General features: G+C 37.6%; 1 protein-coding gene across 1 annotated transcript in view; it reads left to right on the forward strand.

Annotated features, from left to right (window-relative positions):
• The window catches only part of LOC149254923 (thioredoxin-1-like), a 239112-nt gene extending 234645 nt beyond the window's left edge, over nt 1-4467 (forward strand). The window contains exon 6 of the mRNA XM_089457144.1: nt 4021-4467. Within this exon, the coding sequence (XP_089313270.1) occupies nt 4021-4119 (99 nt within the window). The 3' untranslated portion in view covers nt 4120-4467. The remainder of the gene's footprint in view (nt 1-4020) is intronic.
• The last annotated feature ends 15531 nt before the right edge of the window (nt 4468-19998 follow it).

A 19998-nucleotide genomic window follows, 5' to 3' on the forward strand; every position in this document is an offset into this window, starting at 1 on the left:
TGTTTATTTTCTAAGTGATACGTGCCAGATTAGGGGGATGGACTGCATGAGCTTTGTAAAGTGATAGAGACGTGGAGATGTAGCAAAGGTTTCAACAAAATATAGACAATTGCCAGTCATTCCTTGGCAGCATCTGTTGCTAAGATTCAACAAATTACAGTGATGGTCAAAAAGAGAAAGAGCAGTGTGTTAGTTAGTTTCATTTTATAAATTTCCAAACTTGAATTTCAAAGTTGAATATAATATAGCGTTGCATGAAATCACATAATAATCGAGTAATAACAACCTTTTTTCCGGTTTGGGAGTTTAGCATGTTTCTTTGCTGGGAAGGAATTTGATTGGTAAATTGTTGATGGATTAATATTTTGATTTTTTTTGGCAGTGTTTCAAAGTTCAATCTTTTACATATTTCTTTGCAAGACGGAATCTGCATAATGGAATTTGATTGGCAAGTTTTGGATGGAAATAAATAAATAATTTTATTTATTTTTTTAATATATATTAAATTTTAATATATTATATTATTACTGCTCCCAACTTGACGATTCTTGTAAATTTGGGCAAAGCTTCTAGCCCTGCTGAATACTTGTTCCCCTGTACCCGAAGTACCCGAGTACCAGAAACTCGTGCAACATAGTTTTTTTGAATGTTGACAAGTGGTTGGTCTTCATTCTAACCAATTTGTTGGTGTTCCAAGAAGCAATAGGGTGTGGGACTCACCTCCATTGAAGTTGAATATGCTAGAGTATCTCATCTTGTGGAGCATCTTGCCTAAGTATAGATGATACTTGATTAACTCTTGCTCAACATCTTGCCTCCACCTTATTTTGTGACAATCAAAGTACCATTAAGCTTATTCATAATCTAGTGAATCATCAAAAGTCCAAACACATTGAAATTTTCATGCATTACATTCATCATCTCCATGCACAAGGACAAGTTGTGCTAATCTTTGTTCCTTCCATAGACCAGTGTGTTGATATATTCACCAAATCTCTTTTGGAACCTAGCTTCAGCATTCTATGAACACCTATCAGTATAAGAAACCTGCCATCAAGGGGTTAAATATGATGTTTTCTAGTGCCCTCTCCATGACTTCCTATTTAGGTTAAGGAGGGGTGTTGAGATTGTGTGGTCATTCTTTACTTGAGGCCACATGCTGATCCATTGCATTGATCATAGATTTACTGGGCTTACCTATAGGTACCTAACTAACCCATTTATTGTGCTTTCTATATTTGACTAGGTCAGCCTAGTCACCCTCTTGAGGCAAGCACCCTAACCCTAAATGATGTGTATAAATAAAATAGATTTCTCATTTGCATCATTCCATTCAAGTGAATTCATACCTTTTTGTGGAAAGGCACCTCTAAACAATTCACTCTACTTATGGTACCCTCTTGGGGTAAGTGCCTTAACCATTAAGGATGTTTATAAATACTAAGATAGATTCCTCATTTGTATCATTTTGTTCAAGTGAATTCATTCCTTATTTTTGTGGAAGGGTACCTCTAAACAATTCACTCTACTTGTGGCACCCTCTTGGGGTAAGTGCCCTAACCATAAAGGATGTGTATAAATGCTAATATTCTTATTTTTTATCATTTCATTCAAGTGAACTCATTCCTTCTTTTTGTGGAAGGGCACCTCTAAACAATTCACTCTACCTGTGGTATTTAGCTCTATTTGTGTGATTGGTTGTTCTTGGATGAAGATATGTATGTAATATAATCTTTTTTTGATCTATGTTAAGGGTTGTTATAAATCTACTGGTTTTATGATCGGATCAATGTTTGTTGAAAATATTGCCATAGATATACTATGTTCTTACGATTTCAGCAGTTGGCTCTCACATACTTGAGGATTCATAGTGAGAAGGGTAATCACCAATTGGTTGGCAGTCTATTAGCATTTTAATATTTTATTGGAATGAAAAGTCATGATAATGGGTATCCTTGTTGAACACCCTGGTTTGGTATGTTGGCTTAGGATTGATATCCATGTGTTAGAGTTTTGTGTTTAAAGTTTGACATTTGAAATTCTGCTAGGGCAATGATATGCATACAATTGGATTGTTGTTGCTGTTGAAGCTAGTGGTAGCTTCAGAAGGTCTCCTATATAGCTCCGTGTCTTAGCATGTGGAAGACATTATTTGCTTCTTCTAGATGCTTTCTTGGTGAAGTGATTTATGTCTCCTTTCCAAAGTTTAACTTGGGAAATTTACAATAATTAAAGTGAATTAATTATTGTGGACTATTGAGTGATAAATAATTTAAGTATTTAACTGACTTAGAAATAATCTCAACCGTTGATCTCCAAGATGGTTCTAGAATGGAGATTGGGGTTAGGGATTTGGAGTCAATGAAGATTATAAAGGGAGCCTAGCAAGGAGGTGAAGACACAAGTGTGTGATTGAGTCATCATTCAGAGAGATGGATTTTCTCGAAGTGCAAGTGGCTCTGTGGCCCAGGAGCACAGAGAAGGAGAAGTGTGAATCGTTTGAACTTTGGGGTGAATCCAGGAGGGCCGAGTAAGAGGAGATTGCAGGGCTGAGTTGCCAGAAGGAGATCAATTTTATCTGGAGGAGGTCGGGTTGCTGGAGGGCTGAGTTTTCCCTAGTGCACATTAGTGGCATGCAAGGGGGACACAAGCTGAGTTGTTGGCTGAGTATTTGGGCCAATTTCTTCTGGAGGCTAATTTCCTAGAGGCCGAGTTCCTTGGGCCGAATTCATTTCATGGGAGCCAAGTTACAGGTTCCAGGATTTTATATTTTTCCTTGTATCTGTGGGTTGAAAAACCCATATTTTCAAGATAATTAAACGACAGAAGCTTGTTGTGGGTGATTTATTTTTGCAATGTGTGATTGATCTCTCTGGTTTATTTTCGCTGCATATATTTAATTTTAAAAGTTAAAAATACCAGTGATTTTATTTATTGGTGATTCAGTAATTATTTGTGTAAATAAATAACTTGCTGGGTATAAATTAATTGCTGTGAGAAAATAAATCTGTCTGGTATTAGAAATTGAACAATTGCAGTGCAGTGAAATCCACAATTCATAACAGTGGGTAATTTTGGGTCCAATTTTATTAGTAACAAGGACAATTTGTCCTGCAGAAAATATATAGTATGGTGTCATAGCTGATCAGTCTCTTATTTTGAAATCCAATGTCTTTCAATCACAGCATTTATTTTTTTGAAATATCTATAAATCTGCAACTTAAATATATCCTTTGCAACCTGTCAATCTTCAGGGGAATGGTAAATTTCGGTATTGAATCTTGACCATATTAAAATTCTGTTGGTGCAATGACTTATGGACAGTTGGATATTATTCTGTGCTAGAGAAGTTATGTCATAGCAGGATTTGTGGGGGATGACATTCAGTCATTAGGTACAGTATAGTATGTGATAATTACATCATGGATGTTTTTTATGAAAGTGTCATGGTTGATTAGTTTCTTTCTCGTCTATCTAAATATACATTTTTTCTACACTAAACTATGTAGCTTAAAAATATCCTTTGCTGCTCTGCCAGTACCTTGGGAAATGGTGGACTTTTGCTGTTCACTAAAAATGAATCTTGATATAGTTTTTCCTAATGTATTTAACATTGGTCAAATAATATTTGATTGGATGAAGTCATTGTTCAATTTTTACCGCCTCAAGATGCTGGAACCAAGATGTTATACAAAACGAAACTCATTTGTGATGTTTTAAGAGTTTATAGCATCCATCGGTTGCTGATACTCTTAACATTGGAAGAATTGTTGTAATCCCACAAACTATTTTTTTATTAGAGTCCTAGCCTGCACGATTTGAATGAGCATCTACCCATATCTCACTCTGTTTCATGAATTTTGTGTTTTAAGATCATTGGATGCCTGCTAATTTTTGTGTATTGTCCCTGTGATCACAAGTCACATATTGTTTTCTTGTCATCTTTAAGGCCATTTGTGGTTGTTTAGATCCCAGCAAAAGAGAAATACTTATGATTTGTTGTTGATCTTTGTTTTGCAGCCAACCTTTCACTTTTACAAAAATGGGGAAAAAGTTGCAGATCTTGTAGGAGCTGATCCTCACCGCTTAAAGGAGATTGTTGGAAATCTAGCAAAATGATTATTTTCAGGCTTCAGCGATTTTCATGCAAATATGCTGAGGAATACTAGAAAACTTGAACAAAGCAAGATACTAATCCTAGCAGCATAGCAAGCAGATCTCCATCCTAGTATGCCAAAACTTTGGCAGAAATGACAATACTAGAATTTGTTTTTAAGAACTCATTCTTGTATTTTCATGTAGGCAGCAAGTTTAAATATATGTATTCCTACGCTTAATTCAATTCTCAATTACCTCCATGGTGGATATGCTGATATTAGATCACAGAAACTGGTTTAGTATTTAGAATTTCAGTTCATGGAATGCTACGCTTGTTTCATTTTAAAATATTAACGATGTTAAAATTCAGTTAAAGCATCTGATTCAGTTGCAGAATTAGCTTCTTCCCCAACCTAAAAAGAGACAAAAAGGGAAAATGAAATATTAGGATACATGCTGGCCCCTATGGAACAAGATTTGTGTGTGCGTGTGTTTGTTGGTGGGTCTGGGGTTAGCTTTGTATTCATGTAAAACAACAGACATGAACACATTGGTAATTCTATTTGATCAAATGAATGTACACCAGTAATTTTTTGAAATTTAACATTCTCACATACATGCACACCCTATCTCTCTCACATACCCCTTCACAATGTGAACATACATAGAGCTTTTTGAGTTCTGGACTAGGAGCTGATTTTTAGAATAGCACATCATTTTTATTGCTTATCGTTTCCTGCATAAGTTTGGGCCAACTCAAGTCTTGTAACCTGGTGCTGCCATTGGTAGAAAATAATGGTTTCCTCTGTATTGTGACTACGTTTTTACTAATAAGAATACGATAAATAATGTAGCATAAAATGCTTCTCACTAAATGTTGTTATGGTCGTCATTATAATTGTTTACCATGGGTTGCTACTTGGTGTTCTCGCAGGCTGGTAATGAGGGCCGTGCACATCATCTTTATTTTCTATATATATATATAATCCTAGAAAATGTGGCGCACATTTTTGTGGCAGTCCACAATTCCCTTTTATCATGTATGTGTCTTAATCCAAATAACAACAATTTTTTTTGTGGAATAAAATTGTGCATATACACGTAACGATGGACTTATACTGTCAATTCACGTGACCGCAACAGTGATTGGATTGCTGCCCCATGTTCAATATTCAATTCATTGATTGTGAGTGAAGTCTAAATATGTTATATTTATATGAATACTTCTAGCGTTCATATATATTAATTAGCAGGATTCGATTGTGTTAGTCAACATACTATTACATCTTAAATACATGCTTTTCAAAATAAGTTTAATCAAGATGTTGAATTACTGTCTAAAATTCTGCATACTATTCCAATATCCTATTTGCTCCTTTATGTGTATATTTTGATATAAACACCTAATAAAAGGCATATTTTGAAATACATTAAAAAAACATTAAAGAACAGTCTGAGTCAATAAAGCTTGAAGTCTATGCTTACTGGGCTCTGACCAACAGATTCCACTTCCATGTCAGCAAGATGTTGCTAAACTATTTTAGCTTCCTTGTTACTTGAAGATCCAATTGAGAGATGTGCCATATTCCAGTAATTCATTGGTTGCATCTGATCAAGGCACATTCCCTTTTCAGCTCCACAATGTCCTAGTTTTGGTGATGCATTGTCTTCATTGATAGACCTATTTTCTTGTCCCAATTTTCTTCTTGACCCTCAGCAATGTCCGGTTTGTTTTCCAAGGAAATGATTTCCTGTATCCTTAATTGTCTTTTAGAGACCTCATAGGGCAACACATTGCTCGTTTATGTGCCAAATCCATTTTGAATTTTTGCTTCAAAGACCAGAACATTCTGCACTGTTATCCCAAAAACAACACTACAAATTGAAATGATATAGAGAATACTCACCTTGTACCAATTCGATTGCTTCTAGAGATTTGAATGACTAGCTCTGTCGGCATACGCAACAAATGGTTCCAAAAAGTCTAACATCTGCAACAAATGCAAAGTGGATTACTTAACCAAAATGACAACTCTAAAAGAAAACAAAAATGTAACAAAAGCATATATACAAAGAGTGTACTATACTTAATCAGGGATAGTAACGTTTAAGATACAACCCATTTTGGGGCTACGACAGTGGAATTCCATCATAATTGAACAGTTCGTAGGCTCTTTTTGTTAATACTCATTTAACAATGTAGGGGACCATCCATAATGGTTCAAATTTACCTGCTCTCAATTTGTCAGAGTCCTAATCGTAAAGCAAGACCAGGTCACCTTCTAAGAAGACATGAGGCTTGACATTTTTGTCAAATTGCGCGTTGACATGTTTCTTATGAGCTTCATTAACCAGTGCAGCGTCACGACGAGTTTCATCCAAGTGGATTGGTTCCAAGAAATGAGCCTCTTCCTTCGAAGTTCGGGAAGTAGATCAATTGTGAGCTTGAGAGATGAAATTTCGCACTGAATTGTTAAGACAACTTCCAGACCATGCACCAATTGAAAGGGCGTAAATCCGGTCGCATTTCTCACCAAAGTCTTATATGCCAACAGAGTTGAGTACAAGATTAAATGCCAATTCCGTTGTGGACTCTAATCATTCTCTGCAGCATGCGCTTAAGGACTTTGTTGATTGCCTCAGCTTGTCCATTAGCCTGCAGATAGTATGGAGTAGAACTATCGTGGGATAGTCCTAATTTGGCAGTCAATTCAACCATCATGTGATTACGAAAATGCGACCCATGATCTGTGACTATAGCCTGTGGAACACCAAATCTAGAGACTACATGATTAAAAAGAAAAGAGCAGCGGTTTCACTGAAGTTGAACAATTCCAAGAGGAATTCCTATGTGAGAAATGCACTTCAATTAATATAGAAAAACACTCGCTTGAAGTAGTATTAATAGAATTTCGACATGTTATGAAACCAACTCACAAAAAGATAGAAAAGATAGATCAACGCCTTAGAATTCAGCTTCTTCGAGGGGGAAACCTTTTTTACATTACACAAATGAACAATTCTTGGATGATTCAAATGACGAAACCTCATTTCTATATATAAGAGTTTAAGGGGTCACAATATAACCAAGCCGACCTAACAATAATAATATAAAGACACAAAAATAACAATATTGGGATTCTATGGGGCACAATAATAATAATATATGGACAATAGGGGCACAACAATAACAATAAGGGATACAACGACAATAATAATGGGGAATTCACTAGTATTATAGAGACCTAACATGCCCCTCTTCTTCAAGAAAGTGTTGTCCTCATCGCTTGAGTAGTTTTGGATGCTTCTGTATAAAATTCTCATCCTCCCATGTGGAATATTTAACGGGTAAGTTCTTCCACTTGATGAGATACTCTGAAATTGATCGATTTCATAGCTATTGAGTTCTTGTTTCTTTGACTGTTTCAGGTTCCAATATGATTTTTCCTTCCTCATCAAGTTCTGGCAATATTGTTTGAACTGGAAGCTTCTCACATATAACCTTCTTTAAACATGAAACAGGGAAAATTGGATGCACTCGGGAAGCTGCAGGAAGCTCCAATTTGTATGCCCTAGTACCTATTTTTTGCAACACCTTGTAAGGACCATAATACTTACTTTGGTGATAATTTATTATCCTTCTTAGCTTGTTTGAGGGACATTTGTTTATATGGTTGTAGCCATAGGAATACCCAATCACCTACATCAAAACTGCTTTTGTTGCAATGTTGATTTGCCTACTATTTCATTCTATTAGTGCCAAGGTGAAGTTATCATTTAAAAGTTGGAGAACTTGTTGTTGATGCTCAACGTGATTTTCCATTGCTGGAACCTTAGAATTTTCTCTTAAATATGATGTGATGGATGGTGAATGATATCCATAAAGTGCCATAAACGGGGTCATTTTTGTTGCAGTATGGAAAGAAGTGTTATACCACCATTCAACTAGAGGCAACCATTTGACCCATTGTGTCTGTTTATTAGATACAAAGTAATGAAGATATCATTCCAAACATTTGTTTACTATCTTACTTTGCCCATCAGATTGAAGATGATAAGATGAGCTATGAGCTAAACAAAAAAATAATTATGTCCAAAAATTTCCAGTGAAAATGGGATCTCTGTGGCTTACAATAATCTTTGGGTTTCCATGTAGCTTTTGAATTGTTTCCATAAACGCAGTAGAAATTGTACTTTCTTTAAATGGATGAGATAATGCACAAAAGTGTGCATACTTGGTAAGTCTGTCAACTACCACCATAATAACACTCTTTCCTTCGGACTTGGTTAAACTTGTGATAAAATCCATTGAAACCTCCTACCAACGTTGGCTTGGAATGGATAAAGGTTGTAATAGTCATGGGGTATTAATTGTTTCAACTTTATTTTGTTGGCAAACCAAACATTTAGCCACAAACTTTTGAATATCTGATTTAAGGCCATCCCAAAAAAATCCTTCTTAACCCTGTGGTAGGTTTTTAGAAATCCTGAGTGCCCTCCTAAGGGAGAGGTGTGCTATTCCGAATCTTTTGTTTGAGTTGGGAATTCTTACATAGGTATAACCGATCCTTGTACCATAACGAATCATTTTTCCAGCTAAATGTATCAGATGTACTGGGATCTTGTTGTATCTTTTGAATGAGTGCTCACACTTACTCTGTAGGAATTTACAGGGTAAGTTCCTCAGAAAGAAAACCAAAAGGACACCGCTCACAACCAGATCACACATCAATACAGCAGTATTTTTGACGTGGTTAAAACCCTCAAAGAGGGAAACAGTCCACGACCTGCGCCAACGTGGCTATTACAGGCAATTTATTAATCAAAGAATGAAAATTTACATAAGCTTCTCTCATGCACGGATTACCCGAACAATGACCCTCCATGCGCTTTAAATAGAACTCATGGACCAATCGGGTGTCAAGCCACGGATCAAGTGTCGGTAATACCGAGGAGAGAGTGAACCGTCGGATTGTAAGTTACAAAATGTACAACGGTAAAGAAACACACTTTACCTAACTCTATACTAGACCAAGTTGAACTTAACTATTTCCTATGTGTCGGAATATCCTAACATCCCCCCTTAAGAACAACTTGGGATAGGATTGAAGGATTTACAAATATGACACAATAGGAGAAGGAAGGAGGCACTAGAGCCTATCCCCCATTAGTGACAACTTCCTGAACTCCAAGCATATATCGAAGTTTAGTGAAGTTCGCCTCTGTGAGAGCCTTTGTGAAGATGTTTGCAACCTGATCATCTGTTGAACAATATTGCACTTCAAGAACATGGTCTTGAATGAGCTTTCTGATGAAGTGCATGTGTAGTTCAATGTGTTTGCTGCGCTGATGTTGGACTGGATCTTTGCATAGCTGAATGGCACTTTGATTATCACACCAAAGTGTGGTTGGATGCTGCTGCTCAAAGCCAAACTCTGATAGGATCTGACGAAGCCACAAGGCTTCCTTACTAGCTTCCACGGCACCACGATACTCTGCTTCTGCTGACGAAAGAGAAATGGCAGCCTGTTTCTTACAAGCCCATGTAATAGGTCCTGAACCAAGAGTGAAGACATAACCGGCAGTAGACTTCTGATCATCAGGGTCACCAGCCCAATCAGAATCAGTGAAACCAACTAATAGAGGAGCTGCTTTGGCACTTTAATGAATCCCAAACTGTACTGTACCTCGAACATAACGAAGTATTCTTTTAGCTGCTTTCCAATGACTTTCACGGGGGTTTTGCATAAAACGAGCAACAAGGCCAACAACAAAGGAAAGGTCAGGACGAGTATGGGTTAAATACAAGAGTTTTCCTACAAGTTGACGGTATAAGGTAGCATCAACTTCAGGAGAAGTACAAGAGACTGAAAGTTTGACTCCAGACTGAAAGGGAGAAGGGGCTGGCTTACAGTGTTCCATGTGAAAATGACGAAGAATATCACAAGCATACTTGGACTGGGAAAGAGAAATACTCTCCTTGGATTGTAAGACTTGAAGACCGAGAAAATAGTGTAAGTGTCCTAAGTCTGTCATTTCAAATTTCTTTTTAAGGCTGGACTTCACATGGTTTATAAGGTTGGGATCACTACCAGTAAGAATAAGATCATCAACATAAAGAACAAGGATGATAAGAGAGTTGCCCACTTTCTTGGTGTAGACAGTATTGTCAGAATAACACCTAGAAAAGCCAGATTCTAGAAGAAAGCTAGCCATTTTGACATACCAAGCCCGAGGAGCTTGCTTGAGACCATAAAGAGATTTCTTAAGTCGACATACAAGGCTGGAGTCTGTTTGGATGAAGCCAATGGGTTGTTCCATATAGATTTCTTCATGCAAGTCCCCATGCAAGAAGGCAGATTTAACATCCATCTGATGGACTTCCCATTTTAAAGAGGCAGCAAGGGAAAGAACAAGGCGGATAGAGTTCATTTTGGCAACAGGGGAGAAGGTTTCAGTGTAGTCAATGCCTTCAACCTGTGAAAAGCCCTTAGCAACAAGACGAGCTTTATGTTTATCAACTTTCCCATCTGGTCCATACTTGGTTCTGTAAACCCATTTACATCTAACAAGTTTGCGTCCCTTTGGTAGAGGAACAAGATCCCATGTATCATTTGTCAACAATGAATGATATTCTTCATTCATAATTGCTTCCCAATGTGGATGGCCTGAAGCTTCTGCAAAAGTGTCAGGATCATGATTTACTGGAGCTTGAGCCAGTAAAGAAGAGGCTCTTTCAAACTGAGAACGTGTACGTCGCTGATCTGTAGGATCACCGGCAAGATCACCTGCTGCATCCCGAGTAGCATGGACCCATCTTGGAAGTTGAGGATCCTGAGAAGGTGGGGGAGGATTGTCATCCTCACTTTCATCATCTGAAGAATAAATGTTTTCAAAGGTAGAAGAGATAGGAAGAGGTGGCACATCCGCCGGACTAGGCTCGCAGGCCGATTTATTTTCATCAAATTTTACATCTCTTCTAATGATAACATTTTTGGACTTAAATGGAATAAGTCTATAACCTTTTACATCTTCAGAAAATCCAACAAAAGTACATTTCTCACTCTTAGGTTCTAAAGCTTTATGCTTTTCATCTGGAATATGGGCCCATGCTTCACTTCCAAAAACACGAAAGTGACTTACATCTGGTTTAATGGAACTCCAAGCTTCTTCTGGAGTGATATTCTTTAGAACCTTAGTAGGAGTGCGATTTATTATATAATTTGCACAATTAATTGCTTCGGCCCAAAAACTAAGACTGAGTCCTTTAGATTGCAGCATACAATTAGCCATTTCCTTTAAGGTGCGATTTTTCCTTTCAGCTACACCATTTTGTTGTGGAGTGTATGGAACAGTATGTTGCATTTGAATTCCATTTTCGGTGCAAAAGTTGATGAATGTATTTTTAACATATTCTCCACCATTATCAGTTCTTAGCTTAAGAATTTGATGTCCAAATTGTTTTTCAACAAAGGCTTTGAAGGCCAAAAAGGTGTTAAATACTTCGCTCTTGAGTTTTAAGAAGTATACCCAAGTGCGTCTAGAGAAATCATCAATGAAAGTTAAGAAATACTTGCAGCCAGAGAATGAAGCAACAGGAAGTGGACCACATAAATCACTGTGCACAAGCTGTAAAGGGGCTGAGGTGTGCCAAGAGGCACGTTTTTCAAAACTGTCCCGATGATGTTTTCCGAGTACACATCCGGAACAAACACCATCTCTGCAAGATACCATAGGAAGACCTGTCACCATATTTTCTTTACATAGATGCTGAAGGGAGCGATAGTTTAAGTGACCAAATCGCTCATGCCAAAGTTTGCTCACTTCATCATTATGAGCAACAAATACTGAGGGAAGATTTGATGACCCAAAGTTGTTAAACTTATACAACCTTGTGGAATCATCAGCAATACCAGTAGCTAGAATCTGTTTAGGATCTCTTAGATCCTTGATTACAACATCATGAGGTGAAAATTCAACAATTTTACCTTCACCTGAATGAGTTATCTGATATACAGATAGAAGGTTGCAGGATAAGGTTGGAACACATAATACATCATTAAACTGACCATTGTCTAGATGAACAGTTCCAGTCCCTACAACATTAAGAGATCTATCATCACCAACATATATATTTTTGGTGTTACAATCATTTAAAGAAGAAAACATGGCTTTGTTTTTGGCCATGTGATAAGAGGCTCCAGAATCAATGAGCCACTCATGAGAATGAGAAGAAGAAGATACATTTAATGCATAACCAGACTGAGATGATTGACAACGACATGTAGAAAGTGCCATTCCTGAAGATGAAGTTGAAGTTGAAGTTGAAGAATGCTCCACATGGATGTTATGTTTCTTCATTGCGGCTTCCAAGGCTTCCATCTTCTTAAAGCATTTAGATTCTAAGTGGCCATCTCGATTACAAAAGTTACAATGTCTATCAGTCTTCTTCCATTTGTTTTTATTGGTCTTATCATTTTGCTGAAATGATCTTTCATTTTGAGGCTGAGTTTGCTTAGGACCCTTGTTTGGTTTAGGACCATTCTTTTTAGGATATGACTTCTTAGGATTCTTTGAATTTGGTTGCTGCTGGGCGGCTAACGCTTTCTTGGAAGAGTTTCCAAGATTAAGAAGACCAAGGTGTAAGAGTTTTTCTTGTTCTCTTATTAAAGAATCACAAAAAGAGTCAAAGGAAGGGGCCTTGTAGTCTTTTCCTTGACAAATGAAAGCTTCCCTTGTAGAATGGAAGGTGGAAACAAATACAGAGTAGGCTGGTCCCAACTTAGTAAGGATGGAATAAATAAGGTTACTATCTTCTTTCTTAACCTTAACACCTTCCAAGAGATATCTAAGGGTCTTGAATTTGGACAAGAAATCTTCAATGCAAGAAAAATTATTAGGATCCAATGTAAGCAACTCATTTTCAAGTTGATGGGTTCTAATTTCATTTTTAATCCCAAAAACTTTAGTGATTTGTTCCAATGCTTCATGAGGAGTTTCAAGTTCTGCAATATGGAATCTAAGATCAGGAGAAATAGACATCCCTATCAAACCACGTGCTTGATCTTGTCTATTTTCCCATTTTGCAGCCTTGTCTTCATCTTTTGGTTTCTTCTCTTGGCCTGTGGCTATTCTGTAGAGACCTTTACTTCTAAGTAAATCTTCCATGTAGGCTATCCATTAAAAGTAGTTAGTGCTGTCAAGAATGACTTGGCATGGACTTTCCATTTTTTTTTTTTAAAACTGAAGCTGAAGATGCTGAAAGTAAGTGTTCCAATGGATAGATCTCGAAAAAATAGGCTATTTTAAAAAAACGGCTCTGAAAAAGGCTTCTGGATGAAGAAGTTATGGCTTTTTAAAAAAAATTGTTGAAGTTGCCAGCAAAGTGCGCGAATGTGCGGGAATGAAATAATCCGCCCCCACAAAATGGAGACTTGAACCCAAGACCTCTACTCTCTTAAAATAGCTTTGAACCAATTGATCTATACAAAAAATTAGAGAGAGAGAGAGAGCGGGGGGGGGTCTTGGTTTGCGTGCTTGCCTTGAGAAAGCTCTTTTTCCCTACAAAACACAAAACACAAAACCCAACACGGACATGCAAAGAAAACGAACCTTATGGCTCGAAGTTAGCTTTAGCAAAAAAACTAGATATTTAAAAAAAATGAACCTTGCGGCTCAAAGTTAGCTTTAGCCGAAAAACTAAATATTTTTCTCAATGTTTCTGATTTTCCGAGATCACACTAAGGTGCAGGGAAAAGAGCATACGCATGAGAAAAATCCTTCCTTTCTGTTTCTGATTTGCCCAGATCGCACAGAGTCGCAGGGCAAATAGCATACACAGAAATGAAAGGTATAGATCCGGTAATAAATAAAAGCTAAATAAACAGAAACCGAAATAACCAGAGAGAAAATAACGGTAAACTGCAAATAAACACTGTATACCTCCAGATCTTAAAAATAACGCAGCTAGGGCTACCGGAAACCTTTTCGCGTGAAACGAAAGGGGTTCCTCACTGGAACAGATGCTCCGAACACAACAGAGCAGTCCTCTCGGCCCGAAAGCAGTCAGAAACAACAGATCTAGGAAACGACAGCCGCATGCAGTTCTACCGGCTTCAGATTTGGATCACCAACGGACGCGGCCCTCAAATAGCTCTGATACCATGTAGGAATTTACAGGGTAAGTTCCTCAGAAAGAACACCAAAAGGACACCGCTCACAACCAGATCACAGATCAATACACCAGTATTTTTGACGTGGTTAAAACCCTCAAAGAGGGAAACAGTCCACGACCTGCGCCAACGTGGCTACTACAGGCAATTTATTAATCAAAGAATGAAAATTTACATAAGCTTCTCTCATGCACGGATTACCCGAACAATGACCCTCCATGCGCTTTAAATAGAACTCATGGACCAATCGGGTGTCAAGCCATGGATCAAGTGTCGTTAATACCGAGGAGAGAGTGAACCGTCGGATCACTACATATCGTGACCGTCGGATTGTAAGTTACAAAATGTACAACGGTAAAGAAACACACTTTACCTAACTCTATACCTAACTCTATACTAGACCAAGTTGAACTTAACTATTTCCTATGTGTCGGAATATCCTAACATACTCGTCATTGTTCCATTCATCCCTTGCTTTGTTTATCCAATCTGGTTGGATAATAGAAATGGTGCAAAGAAATGCTTCCACATCCTCATCCTTTCTTGAGAGTGCATTTGCCACAACATTTTGCTACACTTTTTTGTAGATGATTTCAAAGTCATAACCCAACATCTTTGTGACCCATTTTTACTACTATTTTGAAGATAATCTTTGTTCTAAAAAGTATTTAAGACTATCATGATCCGTTTTTACCTTGGAGTGTCTTCCCATTAGGTAGGGTTGCCATTTCTTAAATGCATGTAGTATTGCCAACATTTCCTTCTCTTAAATAGCTTTGTGTAAATATTTTCCTTTGATTTGACGACTTTCGAAAGCAATGGGTCTTTCTTCTTGAATTAAAACAGCGGCAACTCCATTTCCTGAGGCATCACATTCCACAATAAAGGTTTTTGTAAAGTCCGGTGTAGCTAAGATTGGTGCTTGGCACATTGCCTCTTTAAGATGTTCAAAAGCCTTCGTTGCTTCTGGAGTCCATGAAAATTCATCTTTCTTCAATAATGTTGTTAGAGGTGCTGCTATTCTCTCATAATTCTTAACAAATTTGCGATAATACCCTGTCAATCCGATAAATCCTCGTAGATGCTGTTATCGCTTCAATATTTCTCTGAAGTTGATTAGAAAGAAATGATTAGAGGTAACCACAAACCTACTTTGGAGATTAGGATCTAGCCTTCCTAATGCTCAGAGAGGGCTCTTTTTTTATGTTTTAACTTTATTTAGTTAATTGATTGTAGGTTAGCTATGATTGTACTTGGGTTTTGATTTGGATTTGGTGGTGGGATCACTTACTTAGATGAAAAGAGGGGTGTCTTTTACCATTGGGTTATGGGGTCAAATATCAGGAAAATAGGACTGGATCAAGTTCTAAAAACAGTGTCTATAGGGCAAGATAGCAGAGTTATTTCAGATTTCAAGGCTGGATGGTGAAGTGGTTTTCAATCGGATCCAAAGAGAAATTAAGGGTTCCTTAGGCCGGATTATGAAGAAAGTGAAAGAGGTCAACCGAGATGGGAGAGCAATTAAGGATTCTCACATTTGGATATCAGAAGAAAACATGGAAATGACCAATTGTTCAAAACATATTGTACTTAAACAAATTCTGAGATAAATTCCAGTTAATTCATTCAACTTTAGATAACATTCAAGTTTGTGAAAAACACAAGAAAATAACAAATTTGACAAAGAAAATACTTCACTGTAATAGCTCAACACATGAATCCTATAATGCAATCTTTTTATTACTTGGTCTAGTCTGCTGACTTGAAAAATTGGTACAATAACCCTTAGGTTTATGATCAAAATAATTCTACAAATGTATAGCAATCCACACTCAATAATTTGAATTATGAAGTATTTATACAAAAATAATTTACAAAATATCCCAAACTGTCTTGGAATTAACCTAGGAGAAAGCAATATCTTCATGCAGGAAGATAGAGACAAATGTTCAACCTATGTATGTCGTCCCTGTTTATTAGGTTGTGTTATCTTTATGCTCTGATATTTTCCCTTTTATTCTTTGCGTTGTTGTTGGTCTTCACGCTGAATGCTCTTTTTATTCTGATCTTTCAAATGATACACTTTTACTTGATACTGTTTCATCTGGCTGGCCTGTCATTATCCTTTTACTGTGATTTTTCACTCTTACTGTACATTTTTACATTTGATTGTGTATTTTTACAGTAAGTCATTCAATTTCTCCCATGTTTCTGTATCTGATAATTGGATATTTACCATCTTCATATAAATTTCATCTGCCTCCATGTACTTGGCAAAAGTGGACTTATTCACAAAAAGGTGTTTTACCTCATGTTGGAGGTAAACCAAGTTCTCAAAAGTCTAGTATAGGACCTTGCTAGTAGGCATCCCCTTCATAGATGAAGTATTTCCCTGGTCTCTGGCCACTTCTCCAATTCTTCTATTGTAGTCCTCTTGTGGCATTAATTTATCATTTATTACTAAGGGATTTGGCAGACCCTTTTGCCTCAAAAATTCAAATTTAATCATGAATCTGTCTATAACCAGTGACATGGTTTGGCACTTATCTTCCAGGTTTAACATTAAGTTTCTTTTGGTGAGGACCCTTTTTACTTCTAATATTGTATATGTCCTATCAGGTATCTCTAGCTCCTGCCATTCATACTTGTTTTTGGAGTTGAGGAAGTGAATGATATTTGTAGCTTCCTCGGACATGTCTCCCAGTTCTGTTTTTACTCTTTGTATGACTTCTGTAGCCTGCTTCACTAAGTCAATATGTTCAAAAATTACTTGAATGGATGGCCAAATATCATTGATAGAGTTAATGATATTGACCCATAATTGTTCCTTAGCCTGTCCAAGTGGTTCCTTTAAAGTCAATTCCTTCTCCAAGCTTTTGGTTCTCTTATTCATCCTGGTTGCTTTCTGCACTTCTTCTTTGTGCGTAATCTGTGCAAGCTTATAGTCGGTCTCTAGACTGGTAACCTTTTCTTTGAGCTTGTTCATTTCTATGGTCAGAATGGACATGTCTTCCATTACCTTGACCAATTTGCTAGCCTCATCACCTGTTGACCCTGTTGCTTATGTAGACGTTGTAGAAGCTGGCAGTGTTGTAGCCATTGGAGCTGTAGGATCTAATGACACTGCCAAAGTGGAAGGTACTGCAGTAGTAACTGTTGGGATAACAGTGGCAGGGGCAGTGTCAAGACTAGCTTGTTTTAAACGTATCATGCTATCTAACTCCTTTTCCATTTCCTTCAATTGATCCTTTAATTTTAAAACCAGGTCCATCATCCCCTCTTGATGTGTTTGGCTCTCTAGGACCTCCTTTTTCTGTGGGTGCTCTAAATGAGGAAGTTTTAGTTGTTTTTTGAGAGCTGCAATGTTCTCATTCTTCTTCTTGATAAGCTTTTCAGCAGCCTTGATGTCATTGGGATCATGTCCCAGCTCAATTACCAAGTCCTCCAGTGACTTGATTCTGTTGTCCTTGCCATGTGAGGAGGCCTTTTCCAATTTGTATTGGGCTGTAATGTTGTCTAATGAACTCTGCAACTTATGTGCAACCATGGGCTTTCCTGTCAAGGTGGAGTAGATCATCTCTCTTGCCTGCTTGTGGAATTCAATCTGGTCAATGGGATGAACATCCCTGGCCAACACCTCAAAGTCTGTTTTTTCTGTAGTCAGCTGATGTCTTTGGCTGCTGGACAGTTGGCTGCATGAAGGACACTTGCATTTTTCCTGCTTTGATGTCAAAATCTGACATCAACCTGCTTTGATTCGCTGGTGTATGCTTGAAATACTGAGCATAGGTTTCAACCTTCAACTTTTCATTTCTCATTTTGATTTCCTTGTATCTGTCCTTGATGTATTTTTCTCTATCTGCTGGCCTGGTGAAAGAATAAAACCTCAACACTGAGCTGTCTCTCAATTAGTTGACTGTTAGATGTTGAAGGCTGTTGTGTTTCTTCTGAAGTAGTTATGCCTTTACTTCTTTCCACCATTGTATCAATGTCATTTATTTCCATTAATTCAATGGTTTCTTCCTGTTCAGTTACAAGATTCAGTTTGGGCCTTGTCCTGAGCTCAAACTGCTCATCTGTGGTTTCCATAGCAGAGCTGGAACCCTCCTCCCTCTTTCTCTTTGGGTTTGTCTCCTCATTTACTGGGGTCTGTAAAACAGGAGGAATATTCATGGGTTCCCCTAGTTTTGGAACCTGTAGGAAAGAACTTTCATCAATTTGTTTCTCTACATCAATCAATGTATTTTCTACATCCACTACTGCGCTATCCATGTAAATTATAGTGTTTTCCAACCATTCTAATTGGTTGGCAAACCTCTCAATATCCGGTGTAGGATGGTGGATGAAAGGTCCCAATTTGACCTTGATTCTCAGCTTATTTATGACTCCATAAGGGTCATATTGCCACATAAAGTTGTTTTTGAACTTCATTTGCTGTAACATCTTGTCTGCCTCTGGTCTAGCTTCTCTGTTATTACAAATGAAGGGGCCCAATTGATTTTTCATTTTGAATTGGGTTTTCTTCCTAGCTGCTAGGAAGTTGACTTCATCAGAATTGATGATTTGCCTAAAATATTCTAGTGCAAATATCCTCATAGGGAGGTATTTGGGCAGTTTGTAAGGGGCAAGTTGGCATCCATAAATTCTAATCTCTGTGTGGTTCTGGTATAGATACCAGTCTCCCACCTTACTGTTCTTGGCCAACTGTAACACCCTTTTGATCTCTTGACTGATTCTAGGCTGAGGGCTACTGGTTAGCATATTCATGACTAGATGGAAAAATGAATCAATGAAGTCCTTATAAGTGAATGTAGTGGAATACTTTTGGATCAAGGGTGTCCAATAAATAACTGATCTTTGATTTCCCTTGGTATCCAACTTCTAAGTGCTGATGGGGAATTTATTTGATTGATAATACAAGAACATATGAAATAATACAGAAGACTACTTGAAGACTCTTTCAGTAGGTAATCTGGTGAATTGTTCATGCATCATGTTTGGAATGAACTGAGCATAGTTATAAATAACAACAGGAGGCTTTCCTGGGCTAAAGATGGAAAGAAAGGCCAAGACAACCTCATTCACATGCTCATCTGTGGTATATCCTAAGATGCAAGAGAGCATGGTAATAATATGTCTGTTCCTTTTTGAAAAAATGGTGGCAGCATAGGGGGACTATCTGTGGGAGTATGGCATTCCTCTATGATGAAAGTTTTGAAAATTTGGGCTATTTTGGCCAAGTCTAACTTGACATATAGGTCCAACAAGTCTCCAATAGATGGTGGGGTCTCATTAGGGCTTGGTTGGACCTGAAGCATTTGGTTGATAAATTCTACAATGATGGTAAATAACACTTGCTGGTTAGGGGTGACAACATCTCTTTGGCTAGGAATGTAGCAAGCATGACAGAAATGGATGATGTCTGGGAATGGGTGTACTTCTGGAAACAAATATTTGGGCAAATTAGATTCACAAAGGTGGATGTCATCGTTCTAGTTTAAGAATCTGTCCTTACTCTAGGAGTGGAGCTTTAGGAGGTAGGCAGGGGAGGCTGTATCATTTATTTGAAAATCTCTGTCTGCTAATGCAAGGTGGTTGATGTCCAGGTGAGGAGTTTGTAGAGGTCTCACATCTAAGGAAGTTTGGGAAGCCATAACTAGGTTTAGAGATATGAATTAGGCTTGTAGAGTTTCTAGAAGTGAGGTTTTATGAGTTTTTGGTACAGTGA

This window comes from Pinus tabuliformis, chromosome 7 (assembly GCF_031772625.1).
Source record: "Pinus tabuliformis cultivar Carrire ecotype Pingquan chromosome 7, CPIR1, whole genome shotgun sequence".
In the NCBI taxonomy this organism is placed as follows: domain Eukaryota; kingdom Viridiplantae; phylum Streptophyta; class Pinopsida; order Pinales; family Pinaceae; genus Pinus; species Pinus tabuliformis.